Here is a 20,803-nt window from a genome sequence, read left to right as displayed (position 1 = left end):
TCCTTCCTACTAGGTGCCTTCCTTTTTCCTTTGTCTGTACTTCAGTCTGTTAACATTCAGTCTGTTAACAAGGTACTTTCCTTGTCAGACTCCAGTCTGTTAACATTCATTGTCAAAATCATCTTCTTGCCCATCCCTTTAGCCATATTATGCTTCAGTGGAATTTTTTTGTAGCCTTTTGTGTTTTTCTCAATCAAGTTCAAGCTGCTTTTTTCTCCCAGCCACAGCCTCTGCCACTGTTCCTGGTTTTAATTGAGCAAGTAAATAGTAATGTTAAAAAAGAACTGGAGGCCTCCTTGGTACCCAGTGGTTCTCCATCGGTATCTGTGTATCAAGGGAAAAAATAATCAGTGCAGCTAACAGAATTCTGGGAGCTTCTTTGGAAAGTGCCAAGTCAAGCTGTGGCCACAGGCTCTTCTGCAGAGGTGGAGTAGCCCAGGGATGTAATATAACACAGTGCAGCAATGAGTGGTCCCTTTCCACTGAACACAATTTACAAAATGCTCACATCCAATAGCAGGATGAGCCAGGAATCTTTTGCAGGGAAGTGAACTTTTTCACATCAGCTCCTTCAGATGCAGTCACTCCCCAGACCCCTTCCTTGCTTTTTCTCAGCCTCCCTTTCACACCTTGATTCATGGTACTCACCAGTCTTGTGCTCATGGCCCCGGAGCTGTTATTCCTCTCTTCTTACAAGAATGTAATGAATCCTCTATTCCCTCTCTTGTAGTCTTGGATTAACAACAGTCTCAGCCCATCAGTTCCCAGGAACCGTGTGATTTCAGTCTGGTTTCCCACAGCTGTGATTCATTAGTCAAGGGACCATAAAAAGCTGAAAACATCAAGAACTTCTCTGAAATCTAAAACAATTGTGGGCCTCGCTTCATCTTCAGCCTTTTCTTTCTTCACCGCTCAACCTTCTGGATGTCAGGATCCAGTGCAAGGTTAGGCTCCTTCAGGTTCTCTTCCCTCTTTTCCTCACCAGAGGGCAGGCAATTTATTTGGGTCCTGAGGCTCTGAACAAGGTTTCCCATTGAAGAGATCTGTTACTACAGCATTAAGTTTTCAGATACCTGCTGTAGACCTTTTAAACACCTTGTGTGGAACTGCTGTCACATCTCCTACCTCTCAGCTCCATCGTCGTCACATCTGCCAGGTGTCCTCATTTGTTCATGCTAGGTATTCCTGCAAAATGATAGTCACTGCTGTACCAGATAATGATACTGATACTGATACCACATGGAAACAGACTGCTCAGCTTGATCAAAACCATTGCGTTGTTTCAAGTCTCTTCTCTGCAGAATGAAAGATATCTTGGTTCATACTAGAAAAATATAATCACAAGAAAAAGAGGGTTGTATTTTTTTAAAAAAAAGGAAAGCCAAAACCCCAGCAACACAAACTTTTTTCACAATGGGTTTTAAATTCTGCAGAAAATGGGGAGATAAAATGTATCAGAGCTTATACCTGCTAAATCCTCTGACAGCCGTTTTCTCATCCTGCTGCCTGAAAATGAATCAACTTAATTATTCCTGTGGCTGTGTACATCCAGACGGCTTAGAGTTGCCTCCTTATCGCTGGCTACAGTAACTGTCCTTGTGTTCTGGAACAGTTAAGAAGATTGAAAACTGGTGTTTTTCTGTAATTCCAGAGTACACAGACTGTAATAGAAGAAATGGTCTGGAATTTTGGAGTCTCTTGTCAATGGTTAGATTGTGCCAGCACTGAGTTTAAATTTGCTTGTGTAGGGTGGCGTGTTTGGAATAATATTCTAAAGTAATGTGGAGTGGAAGCTTGGTACAGGCTGTGACCAAGAGACTAGTATAGTGAATTCGCAGACTGCAATATATGGAGATAGGGGGGAAAAAACACCATTAAATTATCTTCCAAGGACCTTGAAGTCCCTCAGGATGACTATTCTGAGTGCTCTGAAAATATAACCATTGATCTAGTTAAGACAATTTATCCTTTGGAACAGTCTAAAAAATTGTCTTGAATTACCTGGTGCACATGTTAAACATGTAAAGTTTTCTTTAAAGGGGTTGACAGGTTGCTTGTAAACTAAAGTAATTTCCTTTCCCTTCAGAATTAGATTTTCTTTATGGCCTCCTTTGTCAGTAAGCGCTGTTCATTAAGAATGATTTGGCCATTTCATTCTACAACCTTATTTTTGCCTTCTCTGTGTATTTAACTGAAGGAAATCCCTTTGTGACTGAAATGATCAAGCTGGATCTCTATCACCAAATGATGTTTTCTCCTTCATTTTTTACCCTGTATAAACCAAGCTGCTTCTTTTTCGGAACATTTAGATAGGAAGGAAACTAGGTATGAATCCTTGACAACCAATCTGCAAAGAGATGTCTTTCCTCCAGTTTCCTGTTTGTTGGCTTGTTGATTTTTGAATGGTCACATAGAAAAGCTAGTGAATGAAGCCTTAAAACTTCTCACATCTCAGATGCTTCAAGTCTGGTTGTAGAGGGGGGGGTCTCTGGATACAGTGCAGTCCAGTGGCCACTCTTTTATCATGTACTGCAATGAGGTAGGCAAATCATGCCTTCCAGTACCTGCTACTTGAGCCAAATTAGGAAAGCACTGAACTAAGCACATCACTGTAATGTCGGCTTGGGATTTATACCTAAGTCTTGTCTGCGCAGAAGAAAGGTGGACTGTCAAGATTACTGGCAGTCAGTCAGCATAACATACTGACACGCACAACCCCCTGAGTTAGTCACCAAGTAGCAATCAGTGTAATGTGTGCCCCAAGATACTAGAGGTACAACTTAGTGGCTTCTGTGATCGTCTCTGGATGTGTTCTTGCTGCTGTGAGAGGGTCATTGTATGCGAAAGGGCATGCTTATTCAAGAGAAACACTGATATTGTGGGGAAATTATGAGAAGGGTTCATCTCCTGTCTGGTGCTCCACAGTTGGGTTGTTGTGAATGTCCAGCCCTTCAGGCTGTTCTGGGGAAGGTTTCTGAGAAGACTGATGCTGTGAGTTTGTAGAAAGAGTGTGTCTGGTCAGTGGAAGGCTCAGACTTAAACTTCCAGAAGCTTGCAGGCAATGGTAGGTGTCTGAGATGGCAGCCTGTGTTCTTGAGTCAGTGCCAAGGATAAACTTTGCCTTGGTATGGGGTAAGTAAAGTAGACAGGTTTGTGCCTTCCGTAGTTGCAAACAAGCTGTTGAAATGCGGTCAGTGGGAAGGTTGCTGTAGAGTTTGGCCCTGATAAACTCCTCTTTCTGATATTGACAACTTCACTCTTTTTATTTTGGCCCCTTGATGTAGAGCCCAAGTGTTCAGACCTCTGCTCCATCCTGAAAGGAAGAGACTTTATTTGCATAGGCAAAAGTTGTCATGGCAAGAGAGAGAAGGAAGAATAAAAGAGGGCGTAAATGTTGGAAAGGCAAAGCAGTCAGAATGTGATATGACAGAGATGAGGTCAAATAAGCTAAACACAAAGCTAGACTAAAACAGCTTAACAAAAAATACATAATTTAATGTTATGGTGATACTGACCATAGAAATATGACACGTTCGATAGATACAAAATATGGGGAATAAGGTTCTATGTGATTAAATGAGAAAAAAAAAAGTATTCTTTTTTTTTTGCTACTGTCTTTCTTTTCGTGTCTTCACTGAATTTACCTGTCTTAGTTGTAATGCAGAACTCAGGATTCTCTTACCATACAAGAGGTTGTCAGATAAAAAGGACATGATTTAAAGCAAATGTGCCCTCTGAAACACTCATTTCTCAGTAAGAGTAGCAAAGCATAATGTAATTAAAACAACTGTCGACAGTGTTTATGTACAATCACATTGAGTAGAGAATACCTTTAATTTCATTGTAAGGTCAGACACATGGGGAGGAAGGGTTGATGCTGTCTCTCAGGCAGCAGTAATCAAGGGCTGGCAACTCAGCTTTGGAAATTGAACAGATTAGAAGTTCTTGGCAGTGATTCCCAAATGCTCAGGAGACTCAATGCAATCAGCAGCTTTGACATTTTGGCCAGCTAGTTAAATATTGTTGGCTATAAACATTACAAGGCAAGTGATCACCCCCTTATGTGCAGGGCCTGGGGCATATGCTTCCTGCCTTCTGTCTCGGGAGCAAGGGAAGCCTTTAAACTGAGGAGCTCTTTGATGATACCCTGTGAATAACTTTCCAGATCATGGCAAAAAAGAGGAATTTGCATTGTTTGCATGTTAACCACAACAGTGAGTACCAGAGAAGGGAGACAAGGGTTTATACAGGATTTTTGCAACTAAGCATAAATGACAGTCTACTGAACTTGAACCTCCTTTGCATTGTTTAGCCAAGAATGAGCGCTGCTTCGTATGGATGGTTCAGAGATCAGACTGAAAAGAAGATCCACATACAGGCAACTCCCTAAAATACAGTATTTATTTATTTGTTTGTCCATTTATTTTATGGGAAAAACTATGCATAGAGGCAGTTTCCCCATTGTGAGTGCCTGAATTTAGGAAACTATATGTAAGCAACAAAAAAACAGATCTGTACAGATATTTGAATGAATGCATGAAACTGGAACTGGATGCATGCATAAGCAATTGCAGGACTATATTTGCTTGCAAATCTGGTTTAGTGGTGAAAAGTCAAGGTGATATAGCAGTGATAGTTAATATAGCAGTGTAGTGTAGTTAGTTTAGCAGTTATACTACGCCTGTCTGTTTGAAATTGCAGTAATTTGTTGCTGTCTAATTGCCAGGGAATTTGATCCCATGAGCACCAATGGGGCTTACATGTTTGAATTAAGCTACCTGTTTCTGCATGCTTCTTTTGCATGATACTGCAGAAATTATGACTGTAGGCTGGCTGTAAAACTGCATGTGACAAAGTACGCTGGCACAACTTCTCAGCAGGCCTGAGAAAGCAGAAGCGAAGCCAGTGGCTGAATGTCACGTTCTCTGTGAGGGTGAAAAGTTAAGCCCAGTTTGCTGGCAGCCCGGACAATAGCTGAATACATTTTTCAATGGGCAAGGTTAGTTTCCAGTCTCTCCCCTCTTCTCCATTCCTGGTAGTTAATAATAATTAGTCCTAATTAATAATATATAAAATATAAATTAAAATTAATTAGCAGCAATAAGTAGTCATTGTCAAGAAGGCAGAAAGAAGAAGATATTTTTAAACATCCAACTTGTCGCTGGGATTGTCTGCTTCATTTTTTCCCACTATTCCTTTGAGGACGTTTCCTTTTGTTACATTTCCTAAGCCCTTTTAGGTATTAAACCAAGACCCAGTGAAATCAGTAGGAGTATGCCACTCGCCTTATTGGGCACGATCCATTAACGTTCAGGTGTTATGGCTGTTTGGCCTTCCGGTTTGTCATTTCCAAGGTGTGACAGCATGTTTCTTACTTGGACTGGTGTGGTCTAGTGAGTGCACTTTGAATGCAGTCAAGAAGGCATTAATTCCTCTAAGCAGTTGATGGCAGTCAGGAGTTCATCTTTCAGATGGGGAAGTAGCTGATTCCCACTGGCAGACCAGCTAAGTAACTCTTCAGAGGGATTTAACAGCACATGGCCACCATCTAAAAACAAATACTTCTGTATATGAAACGAAGAGTATGCAGGTGTAGAGTACAGAATTCAATGTTGTTTTTTACCATCAACCTAAGTTTTAGAAGACTTCCTCAAATACATAGCAACGTACCTATTAGATTTGTAGGAGTGGATGGAGTGCAGCTCAGCTTTCCTGGGCCAGGTTTGCAAGATTTACCAAGAGTAGGATCTTGACTGCAAGGATGCATTCAAAGCAAGGCCCCGGCCAAGTGAGTGTAGGTAGGCTGCCTCATCCAGGGGATGGAAATGTGGCAAAGGCATTTGCTGCCCACCTGACCCAACACCTTTGGGAGAAGCATCTTGCTCCTATTGAAGTAGATCTCTGGGATGGATGTAGTCCCTGTAGTAAGGAAGGAGATTATCTTCAGTTCTTTAATTGCTTAGTTTCACCTGCTGGACACGGCTAAAATGAATGCTTAGTTCACATTTGAGAAAGAAGTTACATCTCAGGAAGCAAAATTAGAAAACATAGTACAGGGAATGAGTTAGAAGACTGAGGAAATACATGTGAAGCAATGAAATATTCATGTGAAAAGAGACATTTTCAGAATTATTAGGGAACCTCTGAGGGGCTGAGCTTCTGTTTTAAGATATGTGGTGAACATGAAAGAATAAAGAAAAATTAACAGTGCAGAGAAAGCTTTTGTCCTCTGTTTGTGTAGCTGTTAATTTCTGTCACACATGCTTTGATACCAGGGGGGTGTTACAGTTTCCTACTGTTTTTTAGCTGTGATTTGGGTGGGATGGGCCTTCCTAAGTCTGATAAATTGTTTTTTCAGCCAACGTAAGCACAGCATCAGATAAATATTTCAAAGTGTGTGATTTGCACCAGCACCAAGGAAATGAGTCTAGGATTGTGGAGAGACAGACAGTAATCTGTGATATGTATTTATTTGGACTAGAGCCAAGCAATTCCCCTTAGTTAACTGTGTCTCAGCAGTTTTCTCCTGATAAAAAAATTAATATGCAGATAGACGGCTGTTGCCCAGCCATCCTTCATTCTTATTTTTTGGTTTGCATTGTTTATGGCATTGCTTCAAAAGCAATCCTGTAATATCCTTGGCAAATTGATCTCTCTCTCTCCCCTGACTAATGGTCTCTTTTAGCAAGTTCTCTTTCCTTCACTGTGTATGGCCATAACGTGCCTGCAGCATAAGGGTCTCACGAATCATGAGTGGTTGAGGTTAGAAGGGACCGCTGGAGGTCATCTGGTCTAGCCCCCTGCTCAAGCAGGGCCACCTAGAAGCAGTTGCCCAGGACCGTGTCCAGATGGCTTTTGAGTATCTCCAAAGATGGAAACTCCACAACCTCCCTGGGCAACCTGTACCCGTGCTCGGTCACCTTCACAGTGAAAAAGTGTTTCCTGATGTTCAGAGGGAACCTCCTGCGTTTCAGCCTGTGCCCATCGCCTCTGGGCATAAGGAATAAGGGAAGCAACAGGCCACAGTTAACAGCTTTGTGCTACTGCCTTCTGGTCAGGAGAGCAGCTCTAAGACCCAGCAGGAGAGCTGTAAGACCTGAAGAACTCTCTGCAGTCTCTCTTGTGGGCAGTTAGACTGGGCCCTGCAGCTTGTGCACTTCACCTGGGTTGAGCTGGCAGAAGTCAGAGTGTGCATCTGCTCTCTCAGTCGGCTCCTTAGGACTTTCACAGCTTTTTTCTGCTGTTACGAGTCTGGTGGCGTATGTATGCCTGTCCCCGACATGACAGGAGCATCATCTCAGCTCAGAATGCAGAAGAGCCATGCTACTGCTGCCGTGGGCACACAAACCACGGACAGAGCAGGACTTAAAATCCTGTAACCAGCAATTGTAATTTAGCTGTCTAGGGAGACAGCCAAGCAATAAATGACACCCTCCCCACCACCCCCCAAAAAAAAGAATTTTCTTGTTACAGAGCAGATGAGCTTTTGCTATAAGCTGTCATGCCCTGTCAGAAGTTGGCTTATTTTCTGGTTATGCTACTGAAAAATTGTCTTGAGACCACATTGTACTAATCATTTTCTATACCTAGAAACCTTACTGTGATCCAGAATAAGGTTTGAAACAAAAGAAAAAATATGCAGAAAGTGTTAACACAGGTTTTCTTTTCCTTTCTTATCAACCACAGGTAATGCAGGTAGTGAAAGAACAGATAATGAGAGCGCTCACTACCAAGCCTAGCTCTCTGGATCAGTTCAAGAGCAAACTTCAGAATCTCAGTTACACAGAAATACTGAAAATACGCCAGTCTGAAAGAATGAACCAGGAAGATTTCCAGTCTCGTCCGATTCTGTAAGTACTGTCTTCTCTCCCCACTTGTTTTTGCATGGAAGGATTAACAAATGTGAAGTACATTTGTGAATGTTCCTGGGGGAACCCAAGGAGGAAAGCTGTCCAGGGAGCCGTGCTCAAAAGCAGCATCTGCCTGAAGTGCATTATGTTTTCTTCTGCTGGGAATCATAACTTTTTCTTTGAGTTCAGTTAAACCAGATTCAGAAAATCCCTACAGGGTCTCACATGGCTTATTTGTATGAAACAATGCTTTGACATTTCCTAGCTTTGCATGATTGTGAGCCTGGTTTTGGTGCTGGTAGTGGCTTTAAAAAAACAAAAACAAAAAAAAAACCCAAACACCCCAACTTTGTCTTCTGTCCAAGGGCCTTTAAAAATTCTAAATGTCACTCCTCTGAGCGAGACAGGGAGAAGCCCAGAAGAGGAGCCAATACACACTGGCTCCACAAAAGAGTGGTGTTGTGTATGACTGTCTTTGTTTATGGCATTATCTTTGGTGTTAATGACAAGCAGTTACTTATTTGTAAATGATAACATTCTGGCAGCTAGCCAATGGGATTCTCATTTCCTTGTTGTTTTCTGCAAAGTATCAAACACTAATATCGCCACAATAGCTCCTTCCCATTTCTCAGAGTACCCTTTGTTCTGTTATATGGAAATCAAGGCCGTACTTGGCTCTGGACCAAGTCTGGGCTTGTGGCTGAACTGATGGCACAGGACTCCATGGTGCACACATGATGTGCTGAAAATAGCAGGAACCTTTTGAGATCACCAGAGAAATGGTGAGGACTCCAGAAGCATCAGCTGAAATGTCATGCACTCCTGACCATGTTTCTAGTGGAATGGCTTGTGATTTTCCAAATCTCCTTTCCAAGGCAAAGGTATAGAGAAGGGTATGGACCAGAACATTTCAGGATTCAGAAGCAGGATGTACATTTTGATTTGTTTCTAAAGGATACAGATATCTAAGTACAAGCTCTGGGGACACATTCTTCCAGGGGCAGCAGGGCAACAGCGGAAGCATAAGCTAAGTAGAATTACACGCTTAAATTTTAATCATACCAATGTGGATCAAAGAGGGAATGCTTCTTTTATGTTTTCAGTGTATTAGAGGATAGGACCTAATGCCCAATTAGAGCTGATGTCACTCATAGTAATGCATCAGTTAAAAAGCTACAAATTGTTCCAGTCAGTTTTGCATCATTACAGTGCTTAGAAATCCCCTGCCAATCCCCTGCAATGTTTAGTGCTTCAAAGCCGCTAAGCTTGTCACCAAAGCTTCTCGTTTTCCCTGCTTTCCCTATGAGTCAACTGTTTAAGTATGATACGGGTCAACTATTTATATTCTCTTGCACCATCACCTACCCTCATGAAACTTGCCAGTGCCCTCTGCAAGCGCTTTATTTCCAGTATCGCTCTGGCTAGTTGCTGCCACAGTGCGGAGTCTCCTTCCCCATCATGGAATGAGTGAAACAGCCAACACAAATAGTTAAAAGCAACTGAAGTGTTACCAGAGACTCATTTCAGATTCGGGACAAAGGCTAAGCCTAAAGGCTATAAAGGCTAAGTAAATTGATAAGGTGTTTAAGCAATCACAACTGCATTTGCAGAGATTTAACTCCATGCATTTGCATTTTGATTGCATCCATGATCACTTATTCTTGACTGTGAAAAGAAATGTTCTTTCATTTTCCCCTTTGATTTGATTCCCTGTACTGAACTCTCAAATTGCATAGATGGCACAATTGATAGAAGTACAGAATCATGGCCTCATTGTAGGGAAAGAGACTGTGAATGAAGAGAGCAATCGTGGCTGTGCTGTATATTTTAAAGCCTTGCAGATATGCTAAAAGAGATAGCGCACAACAGTGAATGTAAAGTTGGCAGGCCTTGTTTAGTTCTGCATGAGAATATGGCAATCAGATGACGGTTTTTCCTGCCTTGAACATGATAGAAGTCTTTCTTCTGCTGTTCATTGTATGAAGCACTGAAGTTTTAAGTTTTCAAGCTGCTGGATGAAAGAAGTCAAGTTAAGCTGGATTTAAACTTCAGTTAAGTTGGATTTGAATGTAAGCTGGAAAGTGTTGCCTTAGATCCTCATAACTACAACAACCTTGTTTTGCAAGGATTAGATGTTTCTTTTATATGAGCATTGTTGTAGCACGTGAGATGAAGTTTTTTCAATTTCTAGTTTTGATTAGGGAAAATAACAAGTCCTTCAGAACATAATTGATTCCAGGTTCTGGGATCATTATTGATTGTCCAAACTGCCATTCCACAACGAAATTATAAAGTATCACTGGTTAATTTTGAATGGCCATGGAAGAAGGTGTCTAGGAATCCTGTGGGCCTGTAGAGGACCAGAGATCTCCTTGACACATTAAATGGCAACAGAGATGGGTTAATACTGGATAAAGATCTGATGTCCAAGTGGAGGCTTGCTGGTTAAAGGAGAGTTAATGTCAACTAGGGAGCCTTTGCTAAGTAACATCCGTGTGAAAATTGGCAACATACAGGGACTAGAGGGAGGGATGTGAATGCTTTTCAGCTTTTTGTCTTACAGATTTCTCTGCAATGTTAGAAAGAGTCACTAATACCTGCTCTGAATGCATGAAGTGATTAGGAGAGGGCATAGCTACAAGCCAGAAAGATAAAAGAACAAAACACATGAAAGCAGTTCTGGGATTACTCTTCTGTTGTGTTGTAATGATTTAAATGTCTGTAATATGCCCCATCCTGGAAGGAAAACAGCTAACAAGAAAGAGTCTTAACTATAAGCTGGAAAGGTAAAAGCTGGGGACAGATATAACTGGTGCTGAAGAAGAACTAATATCATTTGAATAATTTAAAAATAATTTATAATGATTTTCAGATTTGCTGACAATTCAGGTCTGTTATTTTAAAAGCAAGTAACTGATGTCAGTATTGCCTATAGTGCTGAGACCAGTGAGATCAGAAAATTAGCGATCATATATATTACCGTGTGGTTCCCTCAACCCTTCTGTCTTACCAGCCCACTAACTTTTGCCATTCTTACGTTACAGGAACACAGTAGGAAACTAATAGCAATTTTTTAAGCCGCTGTCTCTTTAGACTTTCCGAGTTTGTTCTCTCTCTCTCTCCGCAAGGCACAAAATTTTCACAAAACATGTTTGCGTTTATGATCTTCCTTTAGCTCATCGTTCCTGCTTGATTTTTAAATTAGGCAGGAGAACCTATTTCTTGTACAGAGATTTTTCTTTTTCTAACCGTCCTGTCTTCAGACGCTGACCCTGAGGAACTGAACTCCCTTGCCTTCAGATGGGTTTCTGAAGGAAATATAAAGATTCAAAGCAGCACATCTTTTGTTTAACTGTGCCGTGGTTTGATTGTTCTGCCCCATTTCTGCCACCTTGAAGTGGTGGAACAGAAACGTTGACAATGAGGAGCACTAAGTGGCAAGATCACCTTGCAGAAATGTATCTGGAGTCATGGTATCTGAAAAATAGCTGAAAACCATACAAGTCAGAGTAACCACTTGTTGGCATGAGCTGCTGAGGACAGTAAGTGCAGGTGACCATGGCAAGGGATGGATGGACTTATGGGGTCTCATTAAAGTGCAAAGTCACTGAAGACTGTTTCTCTGTGGAGTAATGAGTTGTCTCCACAACCTCTGTGTGTTCAAGTATGGGGACTGTAAAACAGAAGAGAGTACGACCTCTGAGCTTCACGGCTGTGAGAGCAAATATATGCACATGCGTAGAGGGACTCCAGCACATCAGCAGACGGTGTCCCTTCTTTCCTACCTCCCTTCCTCCTATGGAAAGTCTGCCTTAGAGAGTGAAGTACTTCAGAGAGGATTACCTGTTTATTTTTGGACTGGTTACAAACCAGAGGAAGAGAAGGATTTTTAAAGGGCAGATGGGCCTTTAGAGGACAGAATAGGGAACACTATGAGCAAACAGTCAGATGTTAATGTGCTGGGTGACCCATTCATTTTTGTTTTTTCAGTAATGTCTTAGAACTATGATGTTGTATCTTTAACACCTATCTAATCATAACCATCCAATTTCTGCGTTAAACTACCTAAATATCAAACTGATGTTTATACCAGTCTTGAATGTTTGAAATCAGTCCAGCTGGAAATTTAGTCTGCAGCCTGGACTGCTGAGTAATCCACACTGTGTTTTAACACTGTTCTCCTCAGCCCCTGCTCCCAGCTCTTACCTGAGGAATGGGGAAGCTCATCAGCTCAGTAAAGGCAAGACTTCTATTCAAGCACAAAACTCTTTTAATCACAGCATTTAACTATTCAGCATATTCATATCTTAGTTCCCAATGAGAAAACAACAGGGCTTGAAAATTATCCTAAAGGACTAGTAATACATTTCCAAAAGGTGGCCTGTTTCTATAGTTACAATGCTTCCTTGATTTTTGACCAGCTAGATTTTCACAGCTTGTAAATACGCAGTGGGTTATGCATCAAGAACTGCAACCATTTTGTTAATACCTGCGGGAAAGATGGTATTTTTGTTTAAAGGCCTGGTCTTTCTCTCAGAGGACTTCCAGTGGTTTCATTGGGGGTCTGGCAGATCAAAGGTATAGGATCCAAATGAATGTGGAAATCAGCAGAGATTGGGCTCCCTAAGTTTTCAAGAAGTGAGAGATTTTTGTTGTCTCTATGGGATACCACAGATTTGCTTCCTTTTGATAACGATTGCTGGAATATACTGCTAGACAGCATGGGTTTTGGTATTACCTAATTTGCACAGCAATGGGAAATCATGGTTCTGACACACTTCATAGTTTATAAATCCTCTACACATTCAGTTATTTTTTAATCTTGCTAAGCTTGCTGTCGAGTTGATGTTTAAACCTGTCTTTTATGTATTCTTAATGAATCTAAGTGAGGCTATAACTGATGAATTCAGACATCTGTGAATCCATGTGATGGTGTATGAAATCAAACTTTAAATATTATGTGCATACGTTTTCTGCCTAGTTCTTGACATGTTGAACTCTTGTCAAAGTACAATGTAGAAAATGGATTTTCTGAAGGATATATGGTGTTATTTCCGAATGCACTGTGGGTTTCTGCACTCCTGGGCAAGGGTAAAGTTTGATCCTTGAGCAATCCCTAGTCACGGGTTAGTCTTCCACAAAATTCTGATACTAATGAATTAATTGAATGGCATGGAATTAAGAACAAGCATAAAGTGCTGGTCATTATTTTAGCTCATTGACATTGCTCGCTGTTTTTTATCGTTGTTGCAAAATGTGTTTTAGCCTTCTTGTGTTGTCCTAAATAATAGTGCTAGTAAAGTATACCAGCAGAGGATCATGCAAGAAAAGGTGACAGACCCTCAAATAAGTTTCACAGTGCTCCTACGATGAAAGAGCATTATTTGCCGCAGAAAAGCCTTGTTGATGCATTATAGCAAGTGTTATTTTTAGATGAGTAAAGTAAGAAACAAGTAAGTGACTTGCCTGAGTCATACACTTATGTTGTAGCCAGGAGATGTCTACAACAGAGATATCCTGACTCCCATTCTATGTTGTATGAAAAAGGGGTTTTTTTCTGGAGCAGACTAGATTCTGACCTGGGCCTGCCTGTGACTGTTGTCCCCTTCAAACTCCTTGCAGAAACATCTTGTGAGACTCTGTCTCAGAGGAAAGAGGATGGTCTTTGTTTGAACTTGACAAATGCCTACTTTCTCTTCTCCCAAGGGAACTAAAAGAGAAGATTCAGCCCGAGATCTTAGAACTGATCAAGCAGCAACGTCTCAATCGACTTGTGGAGGGCACCTGCTTTAGGAAACTCAACAGTCGGCGTCGGCAAGGTACAGCTCAGACTGCCTCGTCTGGCTTTTTATTGTCACTTTTGTCTAAAAGTTGAGATGAGGAATACTACTTTTACTGGCAAGATCCTTGGTTGTAGTGCTGTCTTGACTGCTTTTACCAGGAGGCTGAAAGCATCTCCTAGTTACAGTTGTTGTAGGATTTCCTGTATTTCCCTGCAACTGGTTTTGGCTTCATGACACAGATCACCTGGAACAAGTCCAGCATTTGACAAAAATCTGAAGCAGCAGTCTTGCACTCTGAACTGAGTATTTTGATTTCTGCCTGGATGGCCAGGCTTCTTGTTCATCTCAAAACAAAATCTCTGCCTCTGCAGGAATAGCACATGAAACTTGGTGTAGCCAGAATTTGAATCTCTCAAACTTGGACCGCCTTTATATACACAATGAGCTCATTCTGCACCCCTCCCTCTCGTACTGCCTGTCCTTGGTTTTTGTCTTCTATTACCATATACATTAAATATATTTTGCTGTTTAAATATACTTTTAAAAAGCACTTAGATCAGTAATTTGTGTACCTTCAGATGAATACTTGATTGACATGAGAAGATTATTTTCCCAATCCTATGAGTCATTGCTCAGTGCTAGATTTACAGCTCATTTTATACAGTCTTTATACAGTCATTTTATACACTCTGTGGTTCTTTTCCCCTCAGAGAGGCACGCCTCTTTCTCCAGACAAAGTAACAGGGACATAGTGTAAATTCAGCAGATTAATTAGAAAAAAATTTCCCTTTAAAACCCTAATTCTGTGGGGATTCAGATTGCCATTTGTTTTCCGCTATAAATACAATACAAATTAGAAAGTTACAAAAGCTAAGAGTAAGAACTGACAAAGATCAATATTTGAGACCTTCAGATCAATTGGGCAAAACTGCTTTCTTCACAGAGAGAAGTATCCCTGCAGTGCCTCCTTCCTTAGAAACAAGGAGGCAATTTTCCTTAATGTGAGGAGGTTATTTTGGCAAATTTCACAGCCTTTACAAAAGGGTTGAGTTGCAGAAAAAGGTGATGCAGCTTTATATCGTCTCTGTCAAGCCTACAAACACCTATGAAGCCCACTGCACAGAGTTTAGGGAAAGAGCATTAATATTTCACTGTGACTTTCTATACAGATTTCATAGGGAGGCATGGTACATGCTTTCCCTTCAGCAGCATATTCATGGAGTGAAAGTAGCTAAAGTAATGCATAGTTTGGTTTGGCTATCGGTAGTGAGGGTTGTTTGTTTTACTCCTCTCAGAGCCTTAATCCGAATGACTAAAATTCTAGGGAAGGAGCAGGGTTTGTGGCAAACGTTCTTCTTTTGGCAGATCTCCAAGAGGAAAATAGGCTGTTTATTTTATCTTAAACTGTTGTTAGTTCATGATTTATAGGATCAAAAGCCTTAGCGGGTATACATTGGTTCAACTTATATGAGTGGAGTTCAAGTTAAAAAAACTATTTACCAAAAAAAAATCAATGTAAACTTCTGGTCCACAGTTGAGAAGGTTACTATGTGTCATGCCTTAGAGTGAATTGTATAGGTCACCAGATTAATTGCTTTGATGTCATATTTATACAGGGCCAAAAAAGTTCACAACTCTTTGGAAACAAATTAAACACATGACCGTGCAAGAACTTGATCTTCTGTGAAATATAGTGGGTTTTGTCAGATACAGGCCCATTTAGAAGGGCATGTTTCCAAATGTCCTTAAGAGTTGTGTGTGATTTATGTTAGACTCCCTGTATTCCCTGAAACAGAAGTGTAAATTTTCCCCCTGGGAGGGAGGGAGAAGGCCACAACCATTACAGAAGATGATGATGCATGAGGCCAACAGGACTAAATTCAGTAAGATCTAACGCTGTGTGATCTAATGAAGAAGCAAAGTATGGTTTGTAAACACAAGCATGTTTGGTGTGTAAGCCATTCAGTTGGGATCCTTTTTAGGTATGTACAGTGCCTGGCACAGTCCAAATAGCAAATAGTGGCAGCTGGCAGAAAGCAGAAGCAGCTCTCTTGAAATCAGCCTTTATCCTTCAGGGTCTTCTGTACACCAGGCAGAGCAAGCTATAAGACCAGGGCTGTCATGATGTCAAGAACTAGGAGATGAAGTAAAGTGAAAGGAGGACCAGAGGTTTAGCTAGTGATACTAAACATCGAGATAGTCAAGCTTTCAGAGAATTCCTCTGAATGTCCTGATAAAAATAGTACAAGTCCCAGATTCCTGAGTGTGTCTTCTGTTAGCCTTACCCCACCTCCCCATCTCCTCTCCCCTAACCCATCTCCGTTACATGTGCCCTGTGCCACCTGGGGGTTCAGGAGCCCCGTCACCTGCCCGCTGCTCCAACTGAATTTACTTGCCATGGAGCATTACCAAGGCCCTCAAAGGGCCGTGGTCCATCCAGGTTGATTTGGAGATGAAATAGAAATGGGGAGTGCTGTGAGGCATCACAATTTGCCTGTTATGTGGCAACCTACTTGTAAGAGTAGTAAGATGGGGTAGATGTTTTACTTTAGAATGTATACTGCTTCTTTTACCTTTCCTATGATTCTTTTTTCCCTTGAGACAATCCTGGAACAAATGTTGCAAATCTACTGATTGTACAAGAAGAACCTGAACATGCCCTACACAGGAGAAGCTAAAAGCATTAAATTGCCTATTTAAAAAATAATTAACAGGCATTATCCCATTATAAAGACTCCAGAGCAAACTTCTGTTAAGACTGTTGTTTGAACATGTGGTAGGACACACATGGTTAGTCACAGTAAGTTGAAAAAAATTGACTTAACAAAAAAATGAGCAGGAAGTTTACAGCCTTTTATGGCCTTTTGAGAAGAGGTGAAACACTTTCATGTACACTTGACATTGGAAAGGCTCCAATCCAACTGGTGATTCATTGGGGGGATGCTGAATATTAAGCTGTGAGGTATCTGTAGTCAGATCTCTGCCTTTTGTGTTTCAGCACAGGATTGTCATAGCAGGATCTCTCTGTAGCCGAAATTCAGAATCATCTTTGTCCCAGCATGATCCTTAGCACTTTCAAAGAATACATGGCCTTTCCCTTGCAAGGTTTCATAGGAGAACTGCAGCACTAACTCCTGTTTTTATTAAGCATCCTTAATCAGCTGGAAATGAAACAGCAAAATCTAACCTGCCCTTCTGGTCATTGTTCAACAGCAGATCATGAAGCTCTGCAAATCCCCACTTTGTTCCTTGACTGTGGACATCAGCTGACAGATAGACCTCTTCAGCTTTCTCCTTTCTTAGTTAATTCCTGAAAGAAAGGGGAGAAGACTAAAGCGAAAGCCTGCAAAGCACTTTACAACCCCAAAAGTTGTTATTTCCAGTAGAGCTAAGTAGCAGATAAAGGCATTTTATTGAGGATGATAGATACTTCTGATGCTGTCATCCAGTATGTTTGTAGTTTATGTTGCTGGGTGCACTCCTGGAAATAAATTCCCCTTTTAGCTTTATGAAGATTATAGAGAAATTGTGTGTTATTGAAGTGGTTTTTCAGCCAAAGATGAGGTTTCTTGAACAGTAGTTTTTGGAAGGGAAGGAAAGCCTGGTGATACACACCATTAAATTAAAAACACAAAGCACCATGGAAGTAACCTGGAAAGAGAAAGCTTAAATTAAAACAAAAAATCAAGTGAAGACAGGTTTTCCATCTCTTGCTGGGATAAGTAACTCACACTTCTGAAAAAGAACACACACTTTGTCTTTTTTCTGCCAAGCCTCTTTGCTACTGCTACTCCATCCCACTCTCCGTAGTCCCATAAAAAATAATATTCTGTGAGTGCGTGACTTGCTGGGAGGAACCAGTTAACCAAATATGCCTTCAGCATTGCCACAGGTCAGTTATTCGCCAGTTGTTTGCAGGGCTTGCTGGCTTTCATCTAAGCAGTTAAGACCAGTTAGGGTGAAAATGTGTCACTACAGTTGTATTGGAGAAAGACAACACAATGAAAGAAAAAGGGTGAGCCCACATACATATATTTAAAATCTACACAAATATGTATGTTTTCACTGATATATTTAAAAGCATATTCCTGTTGCAAAATCCATGAGGAAGATTTTCTTTGAACAAAAAACTTCTTTAGTAATCTGGAACATATCTTGGGATAAAATGTATACTCTCAGACTTTTGTCTGTGCATATCTGAGCTATTTTCTCCCCAGATTCTAACTATAGAGCACTTCTGTACTAACCACAGCACTTCTTTACCTGGGGTAGCATTGTTATGGGCATATGAGTCATTGGCCATTAATGCACTTGGAAACACACTATGTGAACGGCCAAGCACTCTGTAGCCCATCAGCAAAATGTTCTGTGCCCTACTATTTGGTCACAGTTTTGAACATTACTCTTCTAGCCAAATTGTAGCTGATTTTGTTATTTGGGGGGTTTTTTTGTTTGTTTGGGGTTTTTTTTAACCTCATCTATAATCTTTAACAGTGTGCTGTGATATATTTAACCCCCTGGCTGCTCTAGCAATTATCTGAAAATCAGAACAATTTGTTTGAAACCTTTTCAGGTTAAAAACCAGAATGATTAATTCTGTTTCCCAAAGAAGAATCTTTAGCACTTTAATTTGATTGCATCAGTGGTCAGTGAGCTTAAAAGACGTAAGGACTCACCGGAAAGCATAAATGGTGTAGTGTCCGAAAATTGTGATGAAATCATAAAGCCCACATCATCTGTAAGGACTCTGTGGTTAGCGACTGCCCTTCCTACAGCTGCTTGCTATGAGGAAGAGTTTTAGAGAGGCAGGTGTAATAACACTGGATACAAAATAAGAGTTGTAGCTCATAGAAGGGACTTAGGCTTTGGGGCAAATTCATAAGACTGTGCCTAAAACCAAAACAAACTCCACTCCTTCCTGAACAGACAGTTGCCCCGCTCCAGCTGTGCGCATACACACAGATCTGCCAGCTGTGGAGTACAGAGTCTGTTGAGAAATGCCTGTCCCATCTTTAAAGCCTCTTGTGGCACTTCAGCTCTGCGGAATTGGGTTTAAAAGCTCTGGAGGGTTTGGCCAGTAGTTTTTCTTTGTTTTATAAGCATCGCTTTCTAATCATGGTAGAAAAGAGCTTTTTCTTTTGCTCTTTTTTTGTTTGTTTGTTTATCAGTTTAGAGCTGAAAGTAAATGCTGGCCACTTCCCACGTGCTGTTCTGTAATTAAGGTTTCTTCACCCTTTTTGTCAGTGAAAGCAATTTTATGTAATTTTTGACTGCAGCATTATTTTATACACTACTTTTCCAATAAAATTGTGTTCAGCACCTGCACTACAGTAAAATAGCATGCATCCCGTTTAAAACTGTTCCCCTCCAAGGCACTGGGATCTCACATAAGTGGAATATTGTCTGATGAACTGTTTGTAACATCATATACAGCTGAAAAAAATGCCCCAGCTGGTAAGGCTGAGGTGATTGTAGAAGCAAGGGTTACTTCCCATCACTAACACGCTGATTGCCCTCCTCAGCCTGGCCGGTACAGTCGTTTAGTGGCTGTGGCTGAGGGAACCTCGTTAGTTCCATTTCTAAGTTTCGTTTAAGGGTTTTCCTCTTGACAGCAAAGCTGTGGTGTGATGGCAGTTATTAGTGAGCCCGCAGGAGAATCACGTTGGACATGCTTCAAGCTACAGTCTATGGCTATTAGTTCTTTAATTAACTTTGGGTTATGGGGAATTGCTGTAAAAGGCTCCACAAGCCTTCAGAGCTAGGGTTTCTTCCTATAAAACCCACCCCTTCCTGAAAATGAAGTAAAGACATTTTCACTGAGGGGTTTTTCCCTCTTCTGTTATTGGAGCACGGGGCTGAAACAGGAACAAGGTTACCAAAATGCTATAACCATGAGGAGGTTAGAGACCTTTTTCAAACCCTGACTAACACCAGCCCCATTTGTGCTAAACTGAAAGGAATGAATTTTTTTTTTTCAGTTACACCATCTTCTTGGCCAGGTTATTGAGAAAGTAGTGAGACCATGTTGGCTTTTATTAGGAAAACATGATTGTTGTAATCTCAGAGACAGAAAGGTATGTTCTTTGTACAGTCTCATAAGCAATGGGGTTGCAGTTAAAGCTAGACATGAGAGCCTCCTGCTACAGTTAGTAGGGGTGTTTCTTAAGGTAGGCAAGGAGCACGATGGTCTACAGTCAGATTCAACAGAGTATATTTTTTAAGCATCAGGTTTTGAAATGGTCCTGCTAGAGTTTCCCGTAAAAGGTACGAATCTAGAGAAGTTTCACATGCATCCTCTGAGACACACAAACTGCCCAACGAGTCGATTGTGTGTGTGCTCTTCAGATGAGAGTCTACTGAATGAGGGCTCCTGCTTGCTCTAGTTTTAAATCCCTACAAAAGTTTTGCAAGTGGGGTTTTCCTCTTGACCCCGTACTGTGCAACTTCATATGTACTACTTACAGTCCAGGGATGCTTGTATTTCAGGAGCTCTTTTTGTGTGCATGACAAAATCATAATCTCAGGCTCTTTACCATAAATCTTTCAGTGTCTTACATGCCTGTGAAGTAGATAACCTGAATCTCTCCCATTACCGTTTTGAGACTTTGCTAGTGGTTTGTAAGGTCTTCTGAAACCTTTCTGTAGAAGGGGCTACACACTCAGAAAGTGGTTTGAAGTGTGTGGGTTTTTTTCCCCCAAACATTTTTACCCATCGTGACAAAGAAATTTAAAAGGGCATGTGGAAGCCCACTTTTGCCATTCACAGCTGAATTGCCTTTCTCTGTGTTTTACTGCATTGCATTTTAAATGGCTGGCCAAGGGACTGGAGAGTGTCCTTTAGAAAGAAGTTGGGTCCATGAAGCCAGTATTTTACTAACAGCGCCAAGAAGTCCTTCGTTTGCTAACACCCCAAACAAGCTCACATATGCTGGCTTGGTGGTTGTACAGCTCCTCTGACATTTTATCCGAACTGTGGCTCCATTCACTCCTGGCGATTGCAGCACCACAGGGCTGTGTCAATGCTAACATTTCCTCTAAATTGTTCCTTAGGCTGCTGCTTGGCACAGCATCAGCACTGCCAGCAATGAGAGAAGCACAGAGGCAGAGAAACCCTCTGCCCCTTCCACTGGCATTTTAACATCTAGCCTTGCTCTGAGCGTTTGGAGATTT

The 20,803-nt window shown here is 41.2% G+C and overlaps 1 protein-coding gene across 6 annotated transcripts in view; it reads left to right on the top strand.

Moving 5' to 3' along the window:
* ELMO1 (engulfment and cell motility 1) overlaps window positions 1–20,803 on the top strand; it is a 311,109-nt gene that overhangs the window by 273,239 nt on the left and 17,067 nt on the right. For all 6 annotated transcript variants that reach the window (XM_072853673.1, XM_072853671.1, XM_072853672.1 and 3 more), the window contains 2 exons: window positions 7,687–7,850; window positions 13,557–13,669. In XM_072853673.1, coding sequence (XP_072709774.1) covers window positions 7,687–7,850; window positions 13,557–13,669 — 277 coding nt within the window. The remainder of the gene's footprint in view (window positions 1–7,686; window positions 7,851–13,556; window positions 13,670–20,803) is intronic.

Source organism: Ciconia boyciana, chromosome 2 (assembly GCF_034638445.1).
Source record: "Ciconia boyciana chromosome 2, ASM3463844v1, whole genome shotgun sequence".
Lineage (NCBI taxonomy): Eukaryota > Metazoa > Chordata > Aves > Ciconiiformes > Ciconiidae > Ciconia > Ciconia boyciana.
Note: the sequence above shows the minus strand (reverse complement) of the source record. Positions and strands in the feature narration are given on the sequence as shown.